General features: G+C 54.8%; 2 protein-coding genes across 2 annotated transcripts; both read left to right on the top strand.

The window, feature by feature from the left end:
- The first annotated feature begins 4,953 nt into the window (after positions 1-4,953).
- On the top strand, positions 4,954-8,194 carry AQP5 (aquaporin 5). Its single transcript, XM_052640957.1, has 4 exons — positions 4,954-5,316; positions 6,411-6,575; positions 6,948-7,031; positions 8,009-8,194. Exons 1-4 carry the CDS (start codon positions 4,954-4,956, stop codon positions 8,192-8,194), a joined length of 798 nt encoding a protein of 265 aa, XP_052496917.1.
- Positions 8,195-16,385: 8,191 nt separating this feature from the next.
- AQP6 (aquaporin 6) lies at positions 16,386-18,941 on the top strand. Its single transcript, XM_052640874.1, has 4 exons — positions 16,386-16,778; positions 17,563-17,721; positions 17,982-18,062; positions 18,729-18,941. The coding sequence occupies exons 1-4, from the start codon at positions 16,386-16,388 to the stop codon at positions 18,939-18,941; spliced, it is 846 nt and encodes a 281-aa protein (XP_052496834.1).
- Positions 18,942-27,942: the final 9,001 nt, after the last annotated feature.

Here is a 27,942-nt window from a genome sequence, read left to right as displayed (position 1 = left end):
GATTAGCTTAAGGCCACTGCAGCCACGGACCTTCAACACACCCTGAAAGGAGCTCAGGGTGGAGATCAGGAATGAGGTACTCTGTGCTCTGGAAAAAAAACTGGAAGAACAGGCCTTCAGATAGTTGGACACTCAGGAGATTTTACGAGCCCAAATTCTGGCATCTTCTCATATCAAGAAAAGCACTGAAATCATTAACAGTGACATCTGTTTTGGCCATGAGGAGGGAAAAACATTTGAAAATCAAAATGGAGTGTCTGTTTTTCAGACATCCAAGGTAAAGTTAAGTGACCACTGTGGATTTCAGACACATTCCTGGATTGCTGAGAATTTGAATTTTCTGAGCTGCGTCACACTTAGGATGCTACCAGTTATTCTCAAAGCAATGTCTGCTGGCAGTTGGTAGCTGCAACCGGATGGTTTCAAGGTACCCACTTTAAATGATTAAATTTTTAGACAATAAAATTGGTTTAGGTCAGATGTTAGCAAAAAGAAAAAGAAAAAAAGGCGATATGTGTAGTGGTCAGTATCTCCTGTTATGTATATGTTAATGCTGTTAAAAACCTCCTTGGGTAAAATTAGATAACTGGCTACAATGAGTCTCTTCAAACGGCCAGTTCCAGACTGAGTTTCAGGTTTATTCTCCTGAATTTCTCAAGGAATGTGATCTATTTTGTCTATTAGAATTCCAGTTGTCACTATTCCAACTACTTCTAATTGGATCTGTTGCGCCAAGTTGTGGACCAGGGGTTTGCGATTTTAATCGAAATAAACTCTGATCCAGGATTTGAAACTCATGAATATTTCCAATTCAGTGTCCGGTTGAGGCAGGACTATGCCCTATTTTAGAAGGAAGTAGCCAGAGTGGCTGCCGCCACTGAAAAGATTTCAGGAAGGTTAAAAAGAGAAGAGGAAAATTTCCTTGGTGGTTCATTAGTTAAGAATCTGCCTGCCAGTACAGGGGACACAGACTCCATCCCTGGTCCAGGAAGATTCCCCATGCCATGGGGCAACTAAACCTGTGAACTGCAACCACTGAGCCCATGCCCTAGGGCCCACACACCACAGCTACTGAAGCCCACACACTCTGAGCCCACGCTTCACAACAAGAGAAGCACCAAGGAGAGGACCACACACCGCAGCTCGAGAGGAGCCCCTGCTCACCAAAGCTAGAGAAAGCCCGTGTGCAGCAGCAAGGACCCAGTGCAGCCAACCGATTAATTGTTTTAAATGTTGGGACTTCCCTGGGGGTCCAGTGGCTAGGACTTGTGCTCTCAATGCAGAGGGCCAGGGTTCAATCCTTGGTTGGGGAACTAAGATCCCACATGCCACATGGTGTAGCCAAAAAAGAAAAAGAAGAAAGGGAGGACTGAAACCGAGTCCCCCTAAGATTGAGTTCCTCTGCTGAGTTTATGATTAACATGCTTGCCTGCTAAGTTGCTTCAGCTGTGTCCGACTCTGTGTGACCCTATGGACCACAGCCCACCAGACTCCTCTGTCTGTCCATGGGATTCTCCAGGCAACAACACTGGAGTGTGTTGCCATGCCCTCTTTCTGGGGATTTTCCTGACCCAGAGACCGAATCTGCATCTCCTGCCTTGACAGGCAGTCTCTTTACCACTAGCACAGCCTGGGAAGCACTTAGGATTAGCATCTGTATCCAAAATGATTAATCCCCTTCTTGTCCAACACCTGTTCTCCTCAGGATTGAGAAGTATCAAAGAAAAGAGGGTACTGAGATCAAGCAGGACCCTATGGAACTCTTGGGCACAAAAGCCTTTCTGCGTCACCTTCTCTGAATTCCAAAGGGCAGGTTCAAATAGTTGTTGATCAGGGAAGGGAGGGGATGCAAAGACAAGGGAGGAGCAGTCAAGAAACAGTAGTACAGCCTTGGGGCCAGGGTCCTGATTCCCCCTCAAGGGATATCCATCATGTTATCTTTGAACTCTTGCACAAAACTAAAACCCCCACCAAATGGAAGACGTGATGAAGCACTCTTCGTTCCAGAGAAGGTCACAGTTCACCTATCACCTGATGCCATATGATCGCGGGGTTGAAGGAATGTGGGTCCCGCATGCACCCTGATCCTTATCAGCAACCCTGTCCCTGGACAATAAGACTCCTCACAGGCCCCCTCAAAGGGGGGACACACAGCTTTGAGGGCATTAGCCCACTGTGGCCCCCTTTGCCAGGCAAAGCAATAAAGCGATCCTTTTCTACCTCACCCAAACTCTGTCTCAGAGATTTATTTCAGTTTCAGGGTTCAGAGGCCAGATTCAGCTTTACTCTTCAAGTCTTTGCTTAGATGTCACCTTTTCAATAAGACTCTCACTGACAACCATTTAAAATTGCAAAGAACCCCCTTACATATAAAAGTCCCCCTTAACATATTTTATTATTCCATAGCACTTAACCGGACTCTATTGTACTACACATTTTCCATATGTCTATTATTTATTGTCTGTCTCCCTTTCACGAGAATATTAGCTCTACATGGCAAAGACATTGTCTGCTGTCTCATGGATATATCTCCAGTGCCTAGAACAGTGCCTGGTATGCAGTAAGTGCTCAATAAGCCTTTGGGGAATGAATGACTGACTTTTCCCTAAACCTGGGGGTGTGTGGAATCTTGGCAGCATCACCTACTGCTAACTACCCTGCCATTTCTTTACCCTCAGCCTGAAACTGCTGCCAAAGAACCAAGGGGGACCAATATCAGGAGAAAAAGAAGGGGTTCCTCCTGAGAGATTCTAACTTTCCCTGCCACACACAGGGAGATCCATCTCCCAGCCCAGAGAGGTCCCAAGGAAGCATTCCTCTGGGACTAACCAGGAAGGATCCAAGTGCTCAGGGCAAAGCTAATTCCAGCATATGGGCACTCTTGTGACAGCTTGGGGGCAGAGGGACCCTGACGGTCAGAGAGAGGTAGAAAGGCCTCAAGCCAGGCCTAGGAAACATAACCAGCTGCCCTCATTTGAGCCACCTGGATAGATAGGGTCTTGTTCTTCAGCTGCACCAGGTCAGTCCTGAAGCGTCTGTGGGTCTCATCTTAGCTCACTGGGTGACCCTGGGCAAGGCAGAACCTCTGATTTTCCTCACAGGTAGCTCAGAATTTAATCACACAGTGGAGGCCAGAGCCCTTGGTTAGCTGTAAAAGGTTGGTCTCAAAACCTCAAGTAGGAGCTTCCTTCCCCTGAACACTACTGAGTCCTTCCCACTTTAAGACTGTGGAGTTTAAGATTTGTGGATTTATGAGAGCAGTGCCTTGAAGAGAGAGAGTGAAAAAAAGGATGGAAGGGGGCAGACTGGAGGCAAGACAGAGGTGACAGAGCTTAGTCCTCAAAGGCCTCTGGGGTCACGAATGTCATTGTTCCAGTCTGCACCGGTCTGTACCAGGCCCACAGACCCCTGTGGCCCCAAGCCCAGATGAAGATCCTGTACACAGCTGCCACCCTCTGCCAGGGTCAGGGCCACAGGACCCAGGGCAGATGGCCCCCTGTCTTAAGAGGAGAGACCTGGGGGAGGAGCAGCTCCCGCAGGAAACCAGGGCAGAGCAGGAACAATAGCAAGGTTTCTTCCCCCCTTGTTTTCTTTGGCTTCTTAGCTGCCATGGAGCCCAGGTTCCTCCTCCAGGTCCTTGACTTTCCTCCAGCCCTCCCCTCAGCCCTCTGACGGAACAGCACCTGTTCCCTCCCTCTGCAGGAGGCTTTTAAAATTACAGTCACGATGTGAGGAAACTTTACGGAGCCTCTGTGCCAAGCACCAGACTGTGCTTCCCCAAGATGGGGCATGGGAGCGGTGGAGGCGTCTTCAGTGCAGCTCCACTCCTGGAATCTCGGGGGTCAGTCTTTGCCCCTCTTCCAAGCTCTCAAGGGCCCTCCAGCCTCATTCCCCACATACCTACCCGGGGATTAGGGAAGAGGGAAGGATGGGAGGGGTGCGGGTCGGGGGAAGAAGGGGCGGCGGAGAGGAGGGACTGGGAAGGACTGGAAGAAAGTGTTACCCAGTTCACGGGTGGGAGAACTTGACTGGGGGAACTAAAAAAGACCACATGTAAGACATTCAGACGTGGAAAACGATGCAAAGACTGACAAAAGTCACAGAGAGTAAAAGAGATGACCAAAGGTGAAATAGAGAGTAGATGCGAGGATGGCCAAGTCCGGGGCAGGCTGGCACGGTGCTCATTAATCCCAAACGCCCCGGCTCCAATCCAGGAGGTCTGCCCCGCCCGAGTCAGGGAGAGGCCCGCGATGGCCGGACCGCCCCGCAAGGCCCTGCCCGGCCGTCCGCCCCCGCCACCGCCACCGCGGGCCCGCAGGGAGCTGGGTGGCGGCGGCGCTGTCCTCAGGGAAGCGCATCATTCCAGCCCGGCCGGGCATGAGGCCGGGTCAGGATGCCCAGGTCGCAGGAGGAAAAGGAGGAGCTGGACCCAGCGCCCGGAGAGAAGAAAAGGGGAAGACCACGCCAGAGATCAAGACTCAGCGGAGGCACCCGTCCGGAGGGCCGAAGAACGGGAGAGCCCAGAGCCAGCAAAGTCCCCCCGGGAGCCCGGGACAGACAGTGGAGTAGGAGCGCGGGAGCCGCCCGGAGCGCACTATGCGCGGGTCCCAGCCCGCCGGGCCGGTCTACAGCGCCGGCCGGGTCACGTGGCCCCAGAGGGCGTGCGGCTGCCCGGGCGGGGGGGCGCGCGGGGCCGGGGGCGCGGCGGCCCTGAAGTTCCCTCCCTGCGCGCGGTGCTGGCCCCCGGGTGCGGGAGCCGCCCACTGCCCCCCCGGGCCCGCCCCGCCGCGGGCCGCCTGCCTGGTATATAGCGCGCCCCCGCAGGCCCCGTGCCACGTCGCTAGCCACGCCGCGGGCACCCGAGACTGTGCGGCGCCCCCGAGCCAGCCCCCCACCCCCTGCACCGCCGCCGCCCAAACGGGCGACCCCTGCGGGGGCTGCTGCCTCGACACCATGAAGAAGGAGGTGTGCTCCGCAGCCTTCCTCAAGGCGGTGTTCGCAGAGTTCCTGGCCACCCTCATCTTCGTCTTCTTCGGCCTCGGCTCGGCCCTCAAGTGGCCGTCGGCAATGCCCAGCGTCCTGCAGATCTCGCTGGCCTTCGGCCTGGCCATAGGTACCATGGCCCAGGCCCTGGGGCCCGTGAGCGGTGGCCATATGAACCCCGCCATCACGCTGGCCCTCCTGGTCGGTAACCAGATCTCCCTGCTCCGGGCGGTCTTCTACCTGGTGGCCCAGCTGGTGGGCGCCATTGCTGGCGCCGCAATCCTCTATGGGCTGGCCCCGTACAATGCCCGAGGCAATCTGGCTGTCAATGCGGTGAGTGCCCAGGGGGCTGGCTGTGGGGCAGGGACCCTGGGGTGGGCTCTGGACCTGGTCCCCAAGCCCCATCTCCAGGATGGGTGGCACAGAGTAGACCAGCCAGCTAACACCTTTGCCAAGAAGGTCATAGCACCCTAAGGCCAGGAAGATGGATCTCCATGGTGGTGCGTGCTCTCCGCCAGCTCCTCGGTTGGTATCCGCCTCCTCTGCCTGCCCACCCACCTCGCGCTGCCGCATCCCAGCCTCTCTCCTGGTGCCTGCTGTCTGCCTTCTCTTACCTCTCTTCTCCAGTCTTACCTCCGAGCTCTTCTGTCCTCCTGGGCACCTCATCGCTCCTGTGTGGTCCTCAGTGGAGTGGTCTCATGGAACCGTCAGTGACAGATGGGTTGTGATCCTGGCTTTGGTGACCCCAGCCTCTCTGGGTTTTGTTTTTCTCATTCTCATTACATGGGAATGGCCATGACCTCCATAGAGTGGGACTCAGGGGGGTATGTTTAGAAGCCAGGCTTGTGGGTGCCCTAATCGGGTGCCCGTACATATGGTCTCTGATGAATATTGCTTTCTGCTCCTGGACCCCTCCCCTTCCCGCCATCCCTAGAACTCCAGTTTCAGCCCCCTTGTCCCATGCAAACTGGGTTCATTAATCAAACACAGAGGAGGATTTTCTCGGCCATTGTCAAACCATGAGTCAGCCCCACCGGAGAGACGGGTTTGAGGTTTGGAACTGGCAGCGGGTCAGGCACGGGCGGGAGGCGGGCTTGGGGGGTGCAGTAAGCAAACTGGGCAGCTGCCCACAGGAGGAAGGGTAAATGCCAGCTTGTGGGGGTTGGGCCTGGGCAGACTGGTGACGGGCCAGTGTCCAGGAAGAGGTCCCCCAGCTTTGTCACTTTGGCCACAGCTTTGCGTTCCAAGCTTTCTGAGCACTAGCAAGTATATAGTCTCTTTGGCAGATGACCTCCCTGAAGTGACAGGGCTTGGCTTCCAGGCACTTGGGTCCTAGGAGTCCCTGGAAACCAAGACCCCCATCCCTGCAGGTTCCTGGCCATAGAGTCAGAAGAAAGCAGGGATCCTAACACACCATCCCCTTGCAGCTCAACAACAACACGACTGCGGGCCAGGCTGTGGTGGCGGAAATGATTCTGACCTTCCAGCTGGCACTCTGCGTCTTCTCTTCCACTGACTCCCGCCGCACCAGCCCTGTGGGCTCCCCAGCCCTGTCCATTGGCCTGTCCGTCACACTGGGCCACCTAGTGGGGGTGAGCAAAGGCGCCATTTGGCCCCTCAGGGCAAATAATGGGGCCCTGGGGCAGCACCTTCTGGATCAACGAGCCCCCCAGTGAAGACCTAGAGTGGAGCTGCTATACTCTGGCCCAGACCCAATCCCCTCCAGTCTGAGAAAATACAGGAATGAGGGGGAGTTGGGATGGGGGCAGGAACCAAGCCCAAGCTCAGGACAGAGAGGAGGGTCCAGAGGGAACTGTGAAGGGAAAGGCACCAGGCTAGGAAGCGGGGGACAGTTGGATGCCTGGCTGAGCCCCTGAACTGCTAGGGGACCCCAGCGTGGGTCCAGGCCTTGTGAGAGTGGACAGGCATGCTGCCCTCCTCACGGCCTCCTTCTCTCTGTCTAGATCTACTTCACGGGCTGCTCCATGAACCCGGCCCGATCTTTCGGTCCCGCAGTGATCATGAGTCGGTTCAGCTCCGCACACTGGGTAAGGCTGGACCCTCCCTGGCAATGAGTGCCTAGAAACCCAGCCTTAGCAGCTGACAGTTAACAGGACTTTCTGGATGATGGGGGCCCAGAGCTTGGGGGTGACTGGAGAGAGAAGGGGATGCAGCCAGAACCAGGGCTAGATTTAGATGGCAGGGGACCCTGTTTGGGGGGCAGCGACTATGCGTGTCTGTCCCTCTAGGGAAGGGAAAGGCACCTGTGCTCTGGAGTTGATCTCTGAGGATTTGGTTTCCATCTTTCGGGGTGGCGGGGGGCAGGGAGGTCCAAGTGTCTGTCCTCTCTGATGTATTATTTATCTGTCCCTGTTGGGGACTGGGGAGAGTCTGCCTTCCTGAGGGTCTGTCCCTCTGGACAATCTGTCTGTCATCTCCTTTGAGAGCTCATGGTCTCTCTCCAGAGTCTGTCTCTCTCCCTGTGTTCATCTCTCTGAGGTTCTCCATGTCTCTTCCCTCTGAAGGTTCATTTGTCTCTCTTTAGGGTGGGGTTGGTGGGCTTCCCGGGTGACGCCAGTGGTAAAGAACCTGCCTGCCAATGCGGGAGACATAAGAGACTGCAGGTTCGATCCCTGGGTTGGGAAGATCCCCTGGAGGAGGACACGGCAGCCCACTCCAGTATTCTTGCCTGCAGAATCCCATTGACAGAGAAGCCTTGCGGGCTACAGTCCATACCGTCGCAAAGAGTCGAATGCGGCTTGCGGCAGTGGCGTAGTGGGGTTGGCGGGGGCCCTGTCCCTCTGGGAATGTCCATCTCCTTTCAGGACCTGGGTGTCAGTGTCCTTGGTCATTGGGGAGTGGGGTGTCAGTTGATCTGTCCCTGAGAAAGGGCGAATTCTCTCTTTCCGGAGGTGTGGGCGTGTCTGTGTCTGTCTCCTCTGAGAGGCCCGTGGGTCTGTCCTCTGGGGGGAGGGCTCGGCCCCAAGGCCTGGGCTCAGCCCTGCCGCTGCCCTGTCTCTGCCAGGTGTTCTGGGTGGGGCCCATCGTGGGGGCTGCCACGGCTGCCATCATCTACTTCTACCTGCTCTTCCCCCACTCCCTGAGCCTGAGCGATCGTGTGGCCATCCTCAAGGGCACGTATGAGCCGGACGAGGACTGGGAGGAGAGCCAAGAGGAGCGGAAGAAGACCATGGAGCTGACTGCCCACTGACCAGCATCAGACAGGGGCCAGCCTCTCAGCCCCTGAACTGCAGGGGAGAAGAAGAGAAGCGCACGACAGCAAGGCCTCCTCCCCCCGCAGCTGGGTCCTCCGGGCTGGGAAAGAGGTGCTGCTCCCCAGGCTGTGCAGTGAAGAGCTGGAAGCAAGAGCACAGGATGGGACTCTCGGGGTAGGGGGCCAGGGGCTGGGTGCTGATGGGGAAGAGACAGGAAGGTGAGCTCAGTGCAGGCCGCCCTGGGGCCAGGCCAGGAAGGGGTGGCTTGGCAGCCTGCATCCCCTCCTCCTCCCCAGCCCCTCTTCCAGAGCCAGGAGGGCCCCAGCTCCTGGGGCGACAGGGATTGTGTCACCCCAGAGCTTCTTAGGTTCATTATATGCCACCTTATTTATTTCTGCTCAAGGATGCAGGGGGTAGGGTGCTGGTGTTTAAGGTGGGGGCTTCCCAATAAACCACTGACATTCATGTTTGGCCTGTCTCGCTCCAGAAGATACTCAAGATACTGTAGCTCCTCACCTTTCCTCCGCATCATCGCACACCCCCGTCCACATTCTCCGCAATCCTCCGCGGAAAGACAGGGAAACTGAGGCCAGGGGAGGCTTAGAGAGTCAGAGAGGCGGGGTTGAGAGGGCAGAGAGACCAAATGTAGGAACAGAGCGGGAGGTCAGGAGGGGGCAGTGGGAACAGAGAAGGTCCTCACCAAGCGACCACCTGCTCACCCCTCCCTCCTCAGCTATGTCAAGTCCTTGCCACTTGAGGAGGGCCTGGCACCTGAGTCAGGGTGTGCTTAGCAGGGTGGAGGAGAAGTGAACCGGCCGGCAGCCCCTTGAGATGCCAAGGGGCTGAGCAGCCAGGTCTGTCATCAGGCCAGGAGACACAGTCCCGACTCCCCTCTCGGCCCCTGGAGGTTCCAGAAAGGTGCCACGTTGGGAGCCTGTGTTCAGAGGGAGAAGCCCCTGCCCCCACCCCTATCGGAAGCCATACCCGACGCACCTCTTCTCTGGGTCTGCCTCCACCAGCCAGGGTTCCCACCGTCCTCCCCTTGGCCTGTAGCTCTGCCCTTACTGTCTTGTTCCCTTGCCATTGACACTCCTTGGGACGCCTCCTTAAACTCACCAAGCCTCTGCCTCTTAAACTATAAAATGAGAATAAAAAAGTGCTCCCTCACAGGGTGGTTGTGGGGTCAGATGAAGGGAGGGAGGGAGATTCCTGGGACTGGGCTGCTCTCTGGGGAGAGGGGCAGATAAAGCTCAGGACACAGCTCTGCATCAGAATTAGGATCTGGCTTTGCGTTCAGTCTGCTTGTGCAACTCTGGATGACACAAGCTGTCCAAGTTTTAATTACTTCGTCTGTAAAATGGGGATATTTGTACCCATTTCATGGATTGTTGCGAAGATAAAATGAGACAATGGATAGAGAGGAAACACTTGGGCAGACATCTCAGATCATGGGCTTGATTTGCTTGTATGTAAAGAAACCAGCTGGGCCCCCAGCCACACCCCAGTTCCGGAGGGCCTCTCCTTTCCTGAGAGTGTTTAACCCAAGGTCCCGCTTCTCCCTGGCATGGGAACCTCTCCTTGTGGTTTTCAGTTTTGCTCCAGAAGAGAAGGGGCCAGGAAGGCCAGGAGATGGACTGAAAAGGGATGGGAGAAGCTATTGACAGTGGCTGACAAGGGTCAGTCCCAGGGGGTGGGGGTGGGGGTGGGGGCAGATGCTCCAGCCCTCCTCCCAACTTCGGTGGTGAACGTGTGAGTGCTCAGTTGCTTTAGTCGTGTCTGACTCTTAGCAACCCCATGCACTGTAGCCCAACAGGCTCCTCTGTTCATGGGATTCTCCAGGCAAAAATACTGGAATGGGTTGCCATGCCCTCCTCCAGGGGATCTGCCCCATCCGGGGATGATTGAACCCGCGTCTCCTGCATCTCCTGCTCTGCAGGCAGAGTCTTTCCTGCTGAGCCACTGGAGAAGCCCCAATTTGGGTCTGAAGAAGTGAAGTCGCTCAGTCGTGTCTGACTCTTTGCGACCCCATGGACTGTAGCCTACCAGGCTCCTCTGTCCATGGGATTTTCCAGGCAAGAGTACTGGAGTAGGTTGCCATTTCCTTCTCCAGGGGAGCTTCCCAACCCAGGGATCGAACCTGGGTCTCCCGCATTGTAGACAGACGCTTTTACTGTCTGAGCCACCAGGGAAGTCTTGGGTCTAGTATCTGTAAAAGGGAGCTGCGGCCAGCCCTCCCCTGTCCTGCCTGCCTGCCTGGCAGCTTTATAGTTAACATCAAATGGCACCCACCCCGACAGCTGCCACCACCCCTGCCTCTACCCAAGAGCCGGGCGCAAGTGCCAGCTCTGACCAGCAGGGGGGGACCTCGTCCACCGAATCCGCCGCTGCTGAGCTTCCTCGTCCCGCAAGTCCCGGGTCTGGGCTCCAGTCAGATGGAGCGCCGACGAGAGGGCACCTGGAGTCTTTCAGGTCTGGGTCCTCTGGGGTGGGTCCCCAGCCCACCCCACCCCACCGCACTGTCGGGGAGTGGTCCAGAAGAGAGGGGATTCCTTCCCTTCCTCTTTGCCCAGGGGCAGCCAGTTTCACCAGGTAGGAAGGTGGACACGGTGATGGATGGAGAGATGGAGGAGGATCAGGGATCAAGGCAGAGAATAGACAGAGTGTTGGCTGTCCACATGCATGGACAGGAGGAGGGGTGACTGGGAGGGTCGGCTCTTTCAACCCCAATCTGTAGATCAGTATATCAGACGTCACCTTTCCAAACGGCTCAGGTGAGGTACAGTCGTGACTGGGAGCCTGGCCTCTCCATCCAGCCCAGAAACTTGGTTCCTTTCTCGGGCGGACCCCAAGGGAAGCAGGACGCGCTGAATGGCGGGTCGATGAGGGACAGACTCTCAGGGATGTGCGGGGCACCCCGTCTGAGGGAGGTTCGCCTAGGGCTTAAAGCTGACTAGGTGCCACGCGCCCTGCTGTTTGGCCAGCAGAGGGCGCTGCGCCCCCTCCTGTCGGATCCTCTCCGAGCAGCTCGCGACCAAGGCTGGCAGAGACCTGCGCACACACGAGCCAGCACACGCTAACCCCGCTCTACGCGGATCTCCGGTTGCACCCAGCGGGCTGCGTCTTCTCCGCATAGACTTCTCGCTCCGCATGAGTGCGGAGCCACATCGCCTGTCCCCCATTCCTTCTCACAGGACCGCTGGGCATCAGACCTTGGTACCTGGCTCCACGTGTTCTCTGAGGGGTACACGTGTGTGTCGTATCCAAGCACACACATGCTCAGTCACCCCCTCTGACCCTCTGCTCCATCTGAAGACAGAACCCAGACGAGCCCTGCTTCTCCGTAGGCTGCTTCCTCCCTTTCCCCTCCCTCTGCGCCCAGGGACGGCCAGTTTCCCCAGGTGGACATGGTGACATGATGGAGAGGTGGAGAACTAGGGGTCAAGGCAGAAGATAGGCAGAGGGCTGGCTGTCTAGATGGCTGGACAAGAGGAGGGGTTGCTGGGCAGGTCGGCCCTCTCAGCCGCCCTCTGAGCCTCCGCTTCCTCTGTCCAGGTTTTAGTGCAGTGGGTGAGGGGATACAAGGGAGATGACCTTGAATCCTACCCTCTCTGTCATGTTTATTGTTCCTCCTCCTCATCTCCCCATCATCCGTCCTCCTTCTTCTCCTTCTTGCTCCCCCATCCCTTCCCAGCCCTGAGATAGGACCTTAGCACTCACACTGCCCCAAGTGGACTTGTGCACGCGCACACACACCTGCTCCTACACAGAGATGTCCAGCCTGGTAGTCTAGAGTGCCCAGAGACAGGCCTCCGAAAGAGTGAGAGCACACAGCTACCTGGCAGGCAGCTATAGACAGCCAGGTATGGGGCTGGACAAAAACTCTTGCAGCGTGAGTGACCTCAAAAGCATGCCACTAGGGCCCAGGAAGGCTAGGTTCAGGGACATGCTGGCTAGAGCGAGTTCTGGCTGATGTCCACCTGTCCTGGACAGGTAAAGGACCAAGTTCCAGGCCAGGCAGGCTCCCAGGAGACTCTGCTCCAGGTCAACTGGAGACCAGGGCCACCGCCCACTGAAGGCTCTCAACCCCGGGTCCCAGAGCAGGGGCCTCAGGTGCTGCTTGTCCTGGACCATTTCTAACCCAGCATGGTCTTCACAGCTCTCACTGGAGTGGGAAGGGAGGTGACAATCCTAATAGTCACCATTTTCTGACTTTCTCCAAGGCATCAGCACATTCACTCCTAACAACATACTGCTGCTGCTGCTGCTAAGTCATCTCAGTCATGCCCGACTCTGTGCGACTCCATAGACGGCAGCCCGCCAGGCTCCCCCGTCCCTGGGATTCTCCAGGCAAGAACACTGGAGTGGGTTGCCATTTCCTTCTCCAATGCATGAAAGTGAAAAGTGAAGGGGAAGTCGCTCAGTCGTGTCCAACTCTTAGCGACCCCATGGACTGCAGCCCACCAGGCTCCTCCATCCATGGGATTTTCCAGGGAAGAGTGCTGGAGTTGGGGTGCCATTGCCTTCTCCAATAACATATTAGGGAGGTGGGAACTAACATCTCCCCCTTTTTTTTTGGCCTGGAGGCGCAGTTTGCAGGATCTTAGTTCCCCAACCAGGGGCTGAAACTTGGCCCCCAGCAGTGAAAACTCAAAATGCTAACCACTGAACCACCAAGGAATTCCCATCATCTCCACTTTAAAAGTGGGGAAGCTGAGGTGACAGGAGTTAACACTGGTCAGGGGTGCGGAACACATGGCAGTATTCAAATGCTTCTCTTTCTGATCAAAGGTTCTCAACAGACAGTCATGACTGCTGTTTGGTGCCTGTGTACAGTGCAGAAACTGAGGCCAGGTAATGTGCAGGGACTGGGAAGTGTCTGTCCTCAGGCCCTCTGTGGCCCTGTCTGAGGGGCGCAAAGGAGGGAGATGCCCTTGAAATTCACTGGGACAGCCCCTGGGCAGGGAATTCCCCCCACCCCTCCGTGCCAGGGAGTAATGTCATTCACACTGTGCCCACAGCCACATTCCTTCAGTCTGAAGCATTTCTTGAAAAATGCCTTCATGCCACGCAAACCTGGGAGTCTGCACTGGAACAGTGGCAGGACCAAGGAGGTCAAAGCCAGAAGTAGCCACTAGTTATTCCCAAGCCCATCTTCTCTATGAAGTTTGCCCTGACTCTGCTGGAGGGGGGAAATTAGGGCAGGCTTCATAGAGGAATTGAACTTGAGCAAAGTCTTGAAAGAAAACCAAAAAAGAAAGGCATTCCAAACCCAGAGTCTCCACTACTCGGTGATTACCCAGGCACGTTTCAAAGGGCCAGCCAGGCAGAGGGAGAAGTGAAAATCACAGATGAGGCTGGGAATGGCCGAGAGAGGTCCCCAGTCACTCGCAGGGAGCCAGGAACCCAAGGAGGGGCCCCGACTCGAACCCAGGAAAAGGGCTGCCTCTTCTTCAGGACCAGAGGGAAGCTGGCAAGGGCATAGGGGGCTGCAGGGGCAGGGGATGGGGGAGGATACATGAAGTCTTGCCAGCTGGTTTCACTTTCTAGGTAGAGCAAGTGGCAAATCGATCTGCTGGAAGAAAGCCAGAGCAAGGTAGGGTACTCAGAGAGAGTAGGGAAGATTTTAAGCAGGGCTTAGAAGAATAGGGAGAGGGCTGCCTGGGGACAGTGTGGTATATGGATTACTGAGACCCCTACTGAGGCCAGAGACCATAGGCTTGTCAAGGCATCAGTCTGCATGGCTGGCTGAGTTTCTCCAGCAGTGCTCAGCAGCACAGATGGGAGCAGAAGGGTGTGGAGGAGAATGCATGGAGGGAGAATGTGCATGGGGGTCAGGGAGGGCAAGGTGCAGAGAATGGGTAGCTGGGACAGGGACACTGCAAGGTGAGATGCCAGGGGATCTGGCTGGACAAAGTAGAGTCAAATCAGGAGGGTGGGATGAACAGAAAGGGGAGAGGGGAGGATTGGGGGAGGGAGGTGGCTAGAATTGAAGTGGGAGAGGGTGGTTGGATAGAGCCTGTGGTCAGAGTTGGGATATTTCACTTGAAGATTTCAGAAGGCCTGTCCCAGGTAAGGACAGGTATAATAAGGCTGTAAGGCGAGCTGGCTGAAATGAAGCAGACATGAAAGCCTCCAGGAGGTCAGGAAACTTATTCACTCATGCATTCATTCAGCAAATATTTATTGAGCACCTGCTGCAGGGCTGAGCCAATCCCTATGCAAGAGGGTACATGTAGGGATGAACAAAGCTTGGTTCCTGCCCCCCAAGGGGCTCCCCGCCTCACTGGGGCGATACATTAACACTGTGCCAACACCCATGGTGACTGTAGTGTAAAGGGCCAGGTGTGGTGAGGCCTCACCCAGGAAAGGGCCAGGTGATGTCAATGCTGAGCCTTGGGAATAGATTGCTGCTGTTCAGTCACCTGCTAGTCGCGTCTGACTCTGTGACCTCATGACTGCCGCACGCCAGGCCTCCCTGTCCCTCACCGTCTCCCAGACTTTCCCCAATGTCATGTTCATTGCTTTGGTGATGCCGTCCAGCTATCTCATCCCCTGATGCCCTCTTCTCCTTCTGCCCTCAATCTTTCCCAGCATCAGGGATTCTTCCATTGAGTCGTCTGTTTTCATCAGAAATCAATTAGGGCTCCCCCAAACAAAGGACGTGGGGTGGGCTTTCCAGGGAGAGGAGAGAGTATCCCCCCAGGGGAGACCAGCATGAAGTATTCTAGGACCACTGGCCATTTGGTGAGGCCAGAGAGTAAAGGACAAGACAGGAAGTGGGGAGAGGTGAGGCAGGAGAAGCGGGTCCCTCCCAGAGGACCGTGGAGGCCAGGCACGGAGCTCACAGAGGCGACCAGAAGCTTTGAAGGGATTTTAGCGAGGAGCAGCAGGATCAGATTTGCATTTTAGAAAGATCACTCAGGCTGCAGTGTGGATAATTGATTGGAGCAGAGCAAGGGAGACGACAGAGAGAATGGTTGAAGGCTGCAGGGCAGCAGGGGTGGCAAGAAGAGGGCAGTGGCAGGAAATACTTGGGATTCTGCATCAGTAGGACTCGATGCCTTGGCTGGACGGGGGCGGGAGGGCGAGGTCAAGGATGCCTCACAGGTGCCACCAGCTGAGCTGGGGACAACAGAAGGAGTGCATTCAGGGGGTCCGGGGAGAAATGAGGATCTCATCGTGAGACACGTCACATTTGGGGAATCTGAAGACACCAGGGGACACCTGCTGGGCAGGGACACACGACTCCGGGCGCAGCCTGGGCACTCCGCTGCGAGGTGATGAGTGTATTATTTTAGCAGCTTGGCAGGTTCTTCTTAGGGACAAAACACTTCTGTTTGAGAAAATACCTTGGTATATTGCTGGGGGTTAAAGGGCAGAGCCTAGGTGTGGGTAAACTAAGGCCAGCACAGTCACAAGAATGGTAAGCTGCCCTGTGAAGAGGCACAAGAGGGCGAAGAGTCAGTGGAAACTCCAGACCAGTGGGCAGCAGAGGTACCCACCACCACAGGTGTCACCAGTTAGCTGTGGAGCAACCCCCCCACCTGCCCCTCTGCACCCCTGCAGGCCCACGTCCTCAGTAAAGTTGACCCCATTCACATCAGCTTTCAGAAAATGGTGCTTTAGGTGGAAATGAAGGACAGAGCTTCCTTCACATCTGGGTTTATGGGGTGCAGAATAGTGTGAGCCCATTTGGAGGCCAAGTCTGCAGGCAAAGGGGGCCAGGAGACTAGGAGCCTGGGGGCGGGGGGTGCACGGGGCCCTCTGACATAGGCCTTGGACACGGGGATCTGAGTGATCTCCTTCTCTCTAAGCTGACGTCGCAGATGGGAGCATCCTAGAGTCACCTGCGGCCCCCAGACTGGGTGTCGGCCAGCAGCAGAGTTAGGCCTGTCCAGCTTGGAAAACTCCTGGAAGGTTCCAGTTCAGTGCCCAAGGACAGCCCCCCTCCTTTGGCTGTCATGTGAGTTTAGGGTGGGGCGAGCGTGTGGCCACCCCCACACCTCCCACCCCACCCCACCCCGGCACACATAACCCTGTCAACCTGCCCCCTGCCAGTCTGACCAGCATGGTCCTTGAACCAGCAGCACCGTGAAGGAGCTGCAGGCTGGGGCCAGAGCAGCCGGAAGACAGGAGATCAGAAAAGGCACATAGACCTGGGAGCAAAGGCACCAAGGCCTGGGCGCGATGGAGTCAGGCCGGGGCAGCTTAGCCAAGATGCTGGTGTGCCGGCTCTGGATGACCATCAGCAAGGCTCTGTTTGCCGAGTTCCTGGCCACGGGGCTGTACGTGTTCTTTGGCGTGGGCTCGGCTCTGAGATGGCCCCTGGCGCTTCCCTCTGTGCTGCAGATCGCCATCACCTTCAACCTGGCCACAGCCGTGATCGTGCAGATCACCTGGAAGTCCAGCGGGGCCCACGTCAACCCTGCTGTGACGCTGGCCTTCCTCGTGGGCTCCCACATCTCCTTGCCCCGGGCTGTGGCCTACGTGGCTGCACAGCTGGCAGGGGCCACGGCGGGAGCTGCTCTGCTTTACGGGGTCACGCCTGGGGACATCCGAGAAAACTTTGGGGTCAATATGGTAGGTGCAGGGAGGGGGAGAGGCAGGTCTGTACAGGTGGTAAGTGGGGAGGGCCAGGCCAGGGCAGAGGGGATACAGCAGAGCACGTGCTCCACACCTGCGCTGGGGACGTGGGGCCCTGGGGAAAGACCATGGCCTTAGTGCAGGCAGAGCAGGAAGGAGACTGCGGTTTGAGGAACAGTGGGGAGATGGGGGACAGGAAGGAGCCACACTAAGGCCCAGGAGTGGGAGGAGGACCAGGCGCTTCAGGGTTGGAGCAGCCAGGGAGAGGTGGGGCTGTGGGGGCAACGGGGGACCCTGCACCTACTTCACCTCCCCAGTCCACACCCCCCATCCCCTCCTGCTCCTCTGTCCCCAGCACTCTGCGGCCTGGCTCACCTCCCCAGATTTCTCTAGTCGCCCGTGTTGCACCTGCGTCCCCAAGTCCCCACCTTCCACTCCTACGCAGCCCAGGCAGCCCATGGGCGAGCATCGTGCAACGCAGCTTCTCCAGCCTTCCCTCTCCCACCAGCCCTGGGCCCCCACCTCCCCTGGGACCGTGGCCCCGACCACCCTGTGGAGCGGCTGGGGTGCTGCTCACTCCCACAGGGAGCAGGTGTCCTTGTGGGCTCACTTCAGGGCTCACCTGATCCCCAGTGCACCGCTCTCCCCAGCCCATTAGCTCCTTAAGTCCTGGGGCTGGCGGTGGCAAGGTGTCGCAACCCTTACCGTGAGGAACGAGGGCCCAGGGTCGCTCTCCCCGGGCAGAGTCCGCTGCCTGCAGCGCGCCCCGCTCCTCGCACAGGTCCGGAGCAGTGCCTCGATTGGCCAGGCGGTGGCGGTGGAGCTCATCTTGACCCTCCAGCTCGTGCTCTGCGTTTTCGCCTCCACTGACAGCCGTCAGAACACGGGCTCCCCTGCAGCCACAATTGGAGCTTCGGTGGCAGTGGGCCACCTCATCGGGGTAAGGGGCACAGGGGACACCTGCCTGTGCACCCACTGGCCCCTCCCTGGGGAGGTGGCGGGGGCACTGGGGGCCAGAAGAGTCCCTTCCCGGACTTCTCATGCCTTGGAGCCAAGGCTATGCCCCATTTCAGGCCCAGGGCCGGGGGACCCAGAGCCCCAGTCTGGGGCTGAGGCTTGAGCGAAGGCGGGGGAAGAGGACTGTCCTCTCCTAGGGCTGCTTTCAGGCTGCTCACGCCCTGCCCTGCACTCGCTCCCCAGTTCTATTTCACCGGCTGCTCCATGAACCCAGCCCGCTCCTTTGGTTCCGCTGTCATCGTGGGGAAGTTTGAAGTCCACTGGGTGAGACCCTCTGCCGGCAGCCAGGGGAGGGGAGAGGCCCCAGTGCCCATAGGGACTTTCACCAGCAGGGGGGCCCCAGACACTGGGGGAGACAAGTCTCCCTGCCACGGACCATCTTCACTCCCAGTGGAGGTTTCCCTAAGCTCAGAAGACCAGGGCCAGCATCCTCTCTTGCCCGCCTCAAAAAGTCGGGGACACCCAGTAGACTGGCGAGAAGTGGGCCAGGGCCGGCGCTGCAGCACTGGCCTGGGCCTCAAGTCCTGGCTGCTTCCTTATTCACTTCCTCCAGCTGGACCAGTTTCCAAACTTGGATGGAGAAAAAGACAAACAGAAATAGACACACAAACACACCAGCAGGGACAGGAAGAGCACTAGCCAGGGTTCTGGGCTGGAACGGGGATGAGAGGAGGGAGGCAGGGGTGGTGGGGGCCTGACCCGGGCCAGGGGAGGCTATGTCCCTTCACCTGCAGAGACACAGGGTCGGGGTTGCTGGGGGTGGGGGGGGTGGGGGCAGTGGACAAGACTTGTGCTTCTCGAATTTGCCACCTTGTAGAAAGCTCCAGGGCTCCCAGGAGACCAAGTCAACACTGGAAAGCAGGTGGAGTCCCAGAGCTGCCCTGTGGTCTTGACGGCTCATGAGTAGGGCGTCTGCTTCTGCCTCCTCAGATCTTCTGGGTGGGACCTTTGACGGGAGCCGTCCTGGCTTCGCTGATCTACAACTTCATCCTGTTCCCTGACACCAAGACCCTGGCCCAGCGACTGGCCATCCTCACGGGCAGTGCAGAAATGGAGAAAATGGAAGGGGAAGAACCCCAGAAAAAAGAAAGCCAGTCCAACTCAGAGGACACTGAGATGGAGAGTGTGTGTCAGGTGGCATAGAGCTCGGCCTCCGCCCTCAAGCTTCTGAAAGGAGCCCTGAAAGTGGACAGCATGCTTTGTATAACCAGATTTCAGGTTTTCCTGGGGACATGGGGGGCTTGTGAGGTAGGGTGGGAAGGCTTGGCCTCTTGACCTAAGAGGGTGGGTGGGGGATCCCCAGCATTACATTTCTAGAAGGAACCTGGGAAGCAAATCTGCTCCGTTTCCTCTTCTTCCATCACTTTTAATGGGGCCAAGCAGAGGGAGGCAGGGGAATTCATCACCACTCTCCCTGTCTCTCATCTGTCTGGACCCCACGCAGGACCCTGGGCTTCCAGGTCCCCATGTCTTGGAGAAAAAGGAATCTGAACCCAGACATGCTCTCTGCTCGGAGGCTGTGGGGACCTCCGGGAACCCTAACTTCTCACCCCACTGTTGGAAGGAGGATCCAGACTTCCCAGAAGAATCAGGTCCTAGGCCAGCCTCTGAGCTCCAAGGAGGGATGTCTCTGCCCTTGGATGTGGATGGGGGATGTGGCTTCCCTCAGACTGGAGGCTTCCTGGGGCCATATTGTCGCCTCCAAATAGATCTTCATTCCTCACCCCTCCAAATGAGGAATCAGCGGAGAGCCCCTCCCTTGGGAAGAGCTGGCACAGAGAGGAACCTTTTCTCCAGCTAGTGGAGGGGCAGGATACGGGTAAGGGAGGTTCAGCCCAGATGGGCCTTTCTCCCCAGGTGTTCTCTTGCCTTCCACTCCAGCCCCATCCACAGAAACAATCCTGATGGGGGAAGGTCCTGTTGCAGCATTCAGTCCGTGAGCTGGGCCTGAAGAAGCCATCACCAGACTCATTCTCATCTCTGCCGGGATGCCCCATAGGCTGTTGAATATGCCCCAAGGATGGTGGGAAGTCAGGAATAACCCAGGAAACCAAGATTTGCAGTTCAGTGCCTCTGAAGGACTACCGGAGTCTCACCTAGTTTGTTAATATTTTCAAGCTGCTATCAATCTACTCTGCCTATGACCTGGGATCCAGTCTGAATCTCAGCTTCCTCAGCTGTAAAATCTACCCCTGAGATTGATGTTAAACAAGAGATTGGAAAATGTGTTTGGAGGTTAAAATGATAGAATAGAAAAACAAATCCAATAAATGATGATTATTGTGGCTGTTACTGTAATTATTGGGTTTGAATACAATTGCTGTTGATAATGGGAAGAAGGAGGAAAAAAGGGAGAGGGAGATGACTGAGAGGGAGGGAAAAGTGAGTAGGCTTTTCTCATTTCATCTGCTCTACTTACCCAGGGCCCTGCCTTCTTTCCTGGACCTACTGACCTTTGTGAGCTTTGTGAGTGTGTGTGTGGGGAGGTGATGGGGGAACAAGATTCAGGTTGGGGAGGGATCCTGGAATGAAGAGACAAGCCAGTAAGTCAATTTTTCTCATCTCTATGGTGCCCATCACTATGGTACCCTGCACTACAGCAGTCAAAAGCATGAAAAACATAGGTCCTTTTCCATGATGTCTCTGAAGGGGCTAGAGATAGGAGAGGGGCTGCCCGTCTCCCAAGGACAGGGCAACAGGGCCCATTCTGTGACAGTGCAGTGGCTGAGTCCTAAGAGCTCGCGGCCACAGCAGCCGTGTTCTGTAATATGGTCAGTGCAGAGAACCACTCACATCTCTCCAAGCTGGGCCCCACTCATTCATCTTCACAATCTCTCAGAGCCCAGGGCCTCCTGTGCCCTTTTATGAGCAGGGACAGCTGGGCATACACGTGTGTGTGTGTGTGTATGCGCACACACGCGTGCGTGTGTGTGACTGACTTGCTGAAGGTCACCAGCTCAGTACCACAGACCCCTCAAGATCTCCCCAGCTCCCAGCTTAGAATTTTCCAAAACAGAGCTCCAGGGGGGCTTATACAAGCAGCAGCCAGAGAAAAGAAGGAAGCAGGAACTAGAAGGTTGAAGAGGATAGGGGGATGGAGCTCCTGCAGCAAGCTCTTGAGCTCTGAGACAAATTATCTCTGCATCCCTGAGAACCAAGCACGCAGTGGGTGCTCAATAAAAGTTTGATGAATGAATGACTGAGGCTGGGCGGCTGGGGAGGGAGGGGTGGTGGTAATTGATCAAGAGAACTCGGGAGTCACTGCTCCAAATAAGCCAAGAACACAGCAGCTGAGAAGCCTACGCTGGAAGGCTGGGGGAGCTGGGGAGAGGCTGCACAGCCACTCGAGCTCCTGCCCCTGCCCTAGAGCAGACCGTAGAACCTCTGTCCCAGGAACCTCCTGGCCAAGAGCATGAGGGTGCCTGCCTGAAGAGAAAGCTGGGGGCTCTTTTCCCAAATGGTTCTTTAAAGCTGTGCTCTGTCAGAATAGACGAGCAAGAGAGAAGCTTCATGAGAAGTGAGGAATTAGGTTAGAATCTGAAGAGCATCCAAAGTTAGACACAGGAATGAGTAACCAAAGGTTAGCTTCTCCTTCTCTGGAGCCCTTTAATAGGACAGCCGGCCATCTGCTCGGATGTGGGAAAGGCTGGCCTTTGGGGAGCCAAATTTCAGTGGCTCCAGCCAGGGTCTTCGCTTCACAGGCACAACTGGAGCCTGAATGGGGCGGGTGGGGAGCTTGGGGAGGACAGAGACCCAACCAGGCAGACCCTTGGTGTGCACTCCCTTCCTCCCTTTTGTCAGGGGAAGTTTTTAATTAATGGTGTGTAATCTGATCTGGCCCTTCTCCCTGCTGAGTGCTGCCTTCAATCAGCGGAGCCATCTGCAATTGCAATTCATAATTCTCCCGAAAGGGAGGGGGGCCTGGGACGGGCGCCTTGGTGATTAATACAATTAGCCTTTTATGTTGATGATTGTCTTAGCAGGAGCAGATGATGCGAGCCCAGAGCCTAGGCTGTCGCATCCCCATTGGCTGGCAGACAGCCCCTCTCCATCCCCCACCCCCACTGCCTCCTCCGGGTGTAAAGAGGACACAGGTCTAATCTAGGACCACGCTGCACAGTGGGGGGTCTCCACGCAGGGAGCTCCTGGGACTGAGAGGAGAGGAACAAGACAACTATCCAGAGACGTTCACTTTCCAAAGAAAATCACTTGGACCTAAAGGATTCTGTGCATCAAGGTTTTTTTGTTTCTTAAATAGTAAAGACCATATTAAGATAGAATAGGTGTTGAAAGGGTTGAAAGTTTAAACGTGGGCTCAGCTGCATGGACTCTGGCATGGACTTCAGGATCCCGAGCCTTAGTTTCCTCATTTGGAAAACAGGGTCTGTTCATAAGGGGCTGGAAGAACCCAACAGGGCCTGACACACAGATCTGGTGGTTTTCAGCGTAATCGAGGTAGACTAAAATGCCCTCTGCCGAAAAGTTCAGCTGTTTCTCCTGCAGTTTTTAACATGGCCAGGCTACTACTAAAGGAGTCAAAAAGTAAGGCCCTCTTCAGAACACAGTAGTGAAGCATTTGGACGGATTGAGGTTTGGGGGAGATTCAATGGAGCAAAGGAGGCTGGGTGGATATAAAGCGGTGAAAAGAGCAGGGCTTTGAGCGCCTGGAATCTCATACGAAAGTAAACAAAAGGGGAGCAGCAGCCAACAGAGCTGAAGGTTTAAGAGGCCGCATAGATCAAAATCTGTGATCTTTAATCTATAATGAGGTCAAGTGATCTGGAACAAGCTAATTGGGGTTTTGATGGGAGACTCTGCTGGGTCAGGAGAGGTGATCAGCTCAGCCCCTTTGGGCTCACAGTGCAGTTCTCCAGGACCTGGAACAAGGAGAAGACAGCTCCTAGCAAGAGAGGTGTTAACCGATAGCCAATGCCAGGCCTCTGGAATGTCAGGGGGAGGACAGGGAGGGATAGAGGGAGGGGAGAGGTTAGGGCTAATCAAGAGGAAGCTTCCGGCCAAGAGGTCACCACTCGCTGGGGCAGGAGGTCTGCACAGCCAAGCTCTGTAATCACTTCTCAGGGGGGAGCAGCTACAGTGAGGAGCAGTCACATATTTAGCAAAAGCTGCAGAGGGGAGGCATGGTTAGTGAAGGGAGGGGTTATGAGACTGGTGAGCCCAAAGGCACTAATTAATAGGCTGCAGTTAAAGGGCAGAAAAGCAGGGAATGGAAATTTTTCAGAGCTCTGATTAAGTCAGATAAAGAGTCAGTTTCTGCCTGAGCTGGGGGTGGAAGACGCCAGAGAGAGACCAACTCCCCTGCACCCCCGCGGACAGACGGAACAAGGCTCAGGCAGGCCAGGGCCCAGCCCTGGGTCAGAAGAGAACAGGACAGCAGTCCAGGACAGCGACCAGTTACAGAGCACCCACCCAGAGGCCCTCCCCAGCCCCGTTGATGCTTCCAGGCCTCTCGAGCGGCCAGGTTCAGCCCGAGTCCCAGCTTTCAAGTCATCAGCCCCGGGCTCTCTGAAGCCTCCAGTTCCTCCCTCCTCTAAAGTTCCGCAGCACTCTGCACCCACCTCCGTCCTGGCACTGAACACATCTCTTCATAGTTTTGGGAACACCTCTCTCTACCCAAGCAGGAAGACTTTCTTAAGCAAAATTATATTTTTAGTCTCATCTCCAGGCAACAGGTTCCTTAACTTGACCATCTGTCCCCATTTTTTATCGGTGCCCATAACATGGCCTTCCAGTTTCCAGTGAGCAAAGTGAAAGTGTTAGTCGCTCAGTCACATCCAGCTCTTTACAACCAGGCTCCTCTGTCCATGGGATTCTCCAGGCAAGAATACTGGAATGGGTTGCCATGCCCTTCTCCAGGGAATGTTCCCAACCCAGGGATCAAACCCAAATCTCCTGCATTGCAGGCGGATTCTTCACTGTCTGAGCCACCAGGGAAGCCCCACTTCCCCGAGGAGGAAAGACCTCTGGCATTCCGGATTTGGTGAGCCAACTGGACAAAGGATTATAGAGATTATCTAACACCTCCGTGTAAAGAACCCTGGATGTTTCAATACTGTACTGTGATTTCAGAACTCTACCAAGATGTGTTGTTATATCGTGGCCAGAGCCTCACTGATCCACAATGCCTTCTTTTCCCCCTTCTCCAACTCGGGGGGTCACATGTAAGGGTTCTGGGGGTCATGACTGGGGCAGATCTTGATTCTCTTCTACACATTGCTTGTTTGCTTCTTCACACCAGTTGTCCTGGGGCTAAGCCTTGTTTTTCTTATACTGCAACTGCCCTCAGACCTGGGGAAACTCCCCGTTTTAATCTCTCTCTGATCACAGCTAAGCAGAAGGTTCCCTTGTCTCCACATGGGCTAGCCAACAGCCTACCTCTCATGAACAGCTATTTCCAAGGCAAACAATTTGGATGATAAGATGCACCGCTACTGTACAAACCACTGAAGAAAAGCACTGTTATATACCACTGATTATAAGAGAATCTAATTCTCATTAAATTGTATTTTTAAGTGCATTTTACAGTCAAGGAAATGATCATTTCTCCTTCAAGTCTTGGCTCCTTAACTCAGATTTGGGAATGGAAGGCCCAAGTGGGATCGAATCGCAGGGCTCAAGTCTTCTTCCTTAGATAACACTCACTGCCCTCGTATGCACTCAACTCCCCTGTGCATCAGTTGCTATTCCAGCTCTTAAATGCCCAGGCCGCCCCTCACAGTGAGCATCTCTTCTCCTTCAGCACCAGGGAGTCCACTGAAGAGAACCCCACTTTTTTCAGAGGCAAAACAAAACACAAACCCTGTCAAAGCCGGGACTGCCATTTTTGAGATCACCTAGCACTCCGACACCAATTATCCAACCAGTTTCCACCCTATGGGGCTACCTGCCCCCGAGCCTCCAGACCAGGGCCCTGAGAAGATGGTGAGATTAGTCATTTCCTCTGAAGCGGGCTAAGACGGTGCCAATAAGCTGCCGACTGCAGGCAGTTCCCGTTAAAGCAAAGCAGCTGGAAAGGGCTTAGCCCTTTAATGCTAGCAGCTGTATCTCCACAGTGTGGCTGCTCTGCTGAGGGGCTGGACTCTGTCCAGAAGCATCAAGCATTTAGCCCCAGTCAATGTATATTAACCTAGGAGGAGAGCAGCCAGCTCCCTGGGAAGAGGGGAGGTGGTTCAGTTAAGCACCTCCACCCCCAGGCTTTGCTTTCCAATGAGGAAGAAAATCCCAGCCCCTTTGTAGGGCTTGCTCTACTAAAATCTGGACAAACAGTATCATCTCACAGGCAGAAAGAGCTTTTCTCACAGGAAGCAAGAACAACTCCATTTTTAAAACTCACCTAAAGACAGAGCCACTTATTAGGTTTTTTGCTTGTTTTTAACACTTGGCTGCATTGGGTCCTAGTGGTGACTCGCAGGCTTAGTTGGCCCTGCGGCCAATGGGCTCTTAGTTCCCTGACTGGGAATCAAACCCACGCCCTCTCCAATGGGAGAATGAAGGCTTAACCACTGGGCAGCCAGGGAAGTCCCTCCATTTGTAGCTTTAACAAGACTTTAGGCCACTAACCAGGCACTCGTTCTCCTTTGACCTTATTTTTTTCCTCTGAGGTCTCAAGTATTCTTTGGATGCCAGGTGTGCACTTGTGTGAACACAACAGACAGGCTTCCTCTTTTCCAAGAGCCCTGGGCTCTGAGGGTGATGAGGGAGAAAGCTGAACAGCCCTCGGAAAGCCCTGGCACAGAGCTGGCTGCTGAAGAGAGATCACTTGAAGACTTCTTACTCAAAGCCAGATGGTGAACATGAGACAGGGTGAGAGCTAATGCCACTCAGGGGAAAGCCAATAAGCTAATCCGCTGACACGTCTCTAGAAGCAGGCTGATGGCTTTGGCTCAGAGTCTTGCCTGATCTTAGCTCTGAGCTTCAGAGAGCACACAAGATGCACATGGGTGGCCTGGGAACAGACTCCCACCAGGACAACCTTAAGCTCATTCTCCACCAGCCCATCCTCTTTCCACACAGAGGACAGCACCGGACCACCAAGCCCAGGTCCTCCAACCGACCCAACAACCCAACATTAAGGAATAGTCTCCAGTCCCAGTGCTTTTCCCAGCGGTCTGGGCCTTCCTGCTCTTTCTGGGTCGTCTGTCGAGAGCGCGTAGGCACGTCTGCATACAGCCAGCCCTGAGTTGAATTATTTACATACTTAATATTACAGGCCCCATGATGCTGAGGAAGTCTGAAGTAGCAAACACCACAGCTAACCTCTGAAGCAGGAGCTGTAATCTCCATGTTCTAATCCCAGCTAAACTACAGTTTATGAGAATTTGAGTCAAATTACTTCACTGAGTTTGTCATCAATTGGGATCACATCACCTATTCCACCACCACACATATGTTAAATGGAAGCACCCTGTATATTATAAGTCACCACATTACATTTTCTAGAGGCTTTGTGGAGAATCAGTTCTTAATTCCATCTTCATTGATGACCAGAGAAGATATTAACTGGCAAGTGCTTTATTAGAAGTCTCAATATCCATTTACATGTGTCTAAGCCCAACACACATATGGTGTCCAACTGTGTGAGATGCAAGAGTAATGCTGTATAAAAACAGTGAGACTAAATGAAGCCTGGCGAGAGTTACAGAGGGAGAAGGTATACAAAAGGGAAAATTCCTGCTTCCAACTCCCTGTCCCTGAAAAGTGGCCTCCTTTCCCATCCTACACAACTGCAGAGGACAAGGCTCCCACACACTGCAAGGTTATTCCTGGTGACGTCAAGCTGTCTTCAGCCTGACTTCGTGAATAGAAGCCATCAACAAATATAGACTCTGAAAATGAGAATCTCACAAATCACCCAAGTTAAGGCCCTCTTGGTCTGGGGCCTTTCACTTATTTACAAAATATACCAACTACAGGAAGCAGATTTTATTTTTTTTAATTACTAAATTCTTAGGTGAAGTGGCCACCCTCCAAACCCTGTTTATACCAACAGCACAATGACTAACATGCCCTGACTCTGCAGGCTTAAAAGCTTTTTGCTCCAGTGGCTGAAGCTTGAGTCACGACCGAGATTATCATTAAAGCACACAGATCAAGAACCTACTGTGTGAGCTGCGCCAACTTGAACTCCGTACCTGCCACCCTTGCTTCTCGGGTCTGGACGCCACAGCAGCTCTTTTCCTGCTCCTGCTGAGAATCTAAGATAAGGTGACACACAATTAAGCAGGCTGCTCAGTGTCCCAGGCATGGCCTTGGGTCGCCCACACACTTTCCAGTAAGAAACCACATACTGGATGTGCGTGCACGTGTGTCTGTCTCCCTGTCAGAAGGCAGAGGTGGGCAGAGAGGCCCTACTACAACCAAACAGAAATAGCAAGCCTGGGATCTCTGCTCTCAGCACTCACAGTGCTCCTTGTCACTTTGTGCCGCTCGGTAACTGAAGCATGAATTTAGAACTCAAGATCCCTTTCAATGCCACAGGGTCGGTTCATAGACAAAATTACTTTTTTCCCTACAGTTAACTCAGTTGAGCACCCTACAGTCTTCTGATGGAAACTCAAGGTGTCTTCTTGTCCTCTATTTCTGCAAGCAAAGAACTCACCTTCTCAAGGAAGAAAAAAAATAATTAAATATCCAGTAATAAACACCAACTGTTGCTCCTAAATCAAACCATGTAATGCTTGCCCAGTTAAATCAACATCAAACTCAGGAGCCTTACACAGATGGATGGAGATGAATGGATTTAAAGATGTAAATATTCTGGCTATTAGCAAGTGGGATAATAAAGCTAAACTGCATTAAAGACAGGCAAGAGGCAGCATCAGAAAGGGTTAGGAGCAGGAGGTGGGGGTGACACCCACTCCCAAGCCCCTACCACAGATCTATCAAGGGAGTACCATTTAATTAAGAAAGCTCTCGAAAGTCAAGCTGTTCCGCATGAAGTACCGTTAAAGAAGTTGAAGGTTGGTGCATATTTCCCTCTGCTAATATCATTATTATTTTCATGGCTAAGGTCTCTTGGCCTAGCCCAGAAACCAAGCAACTGGCTGCCAACATTTGACACACAGGACCATTTCCTTTTTCGTTAATGGGCCATCAGTTCCTGCATAGGGTCTTCTTTTGCCTTCAC

This window comes from Budorcas taxicolor, chromosome 5, assembly GCF_023091745.1.
Source record: "Budorcas taxicolor isolate Tak-1 chromosome 5, Takin1.1, whole genome shotgun sequence".
Taxonomy (NCBI): Eukaryota; Metazoa; Chordata; class Mammalia; order Artiodactyla; family Bovidae; genus Budorcas; species Budorcas taxicolor.
The sequence above is the reverse complement of the archived record's forward strand: the minus strand, read 5'-3'. Positions and strand labels throughout refer to the sequence as shown.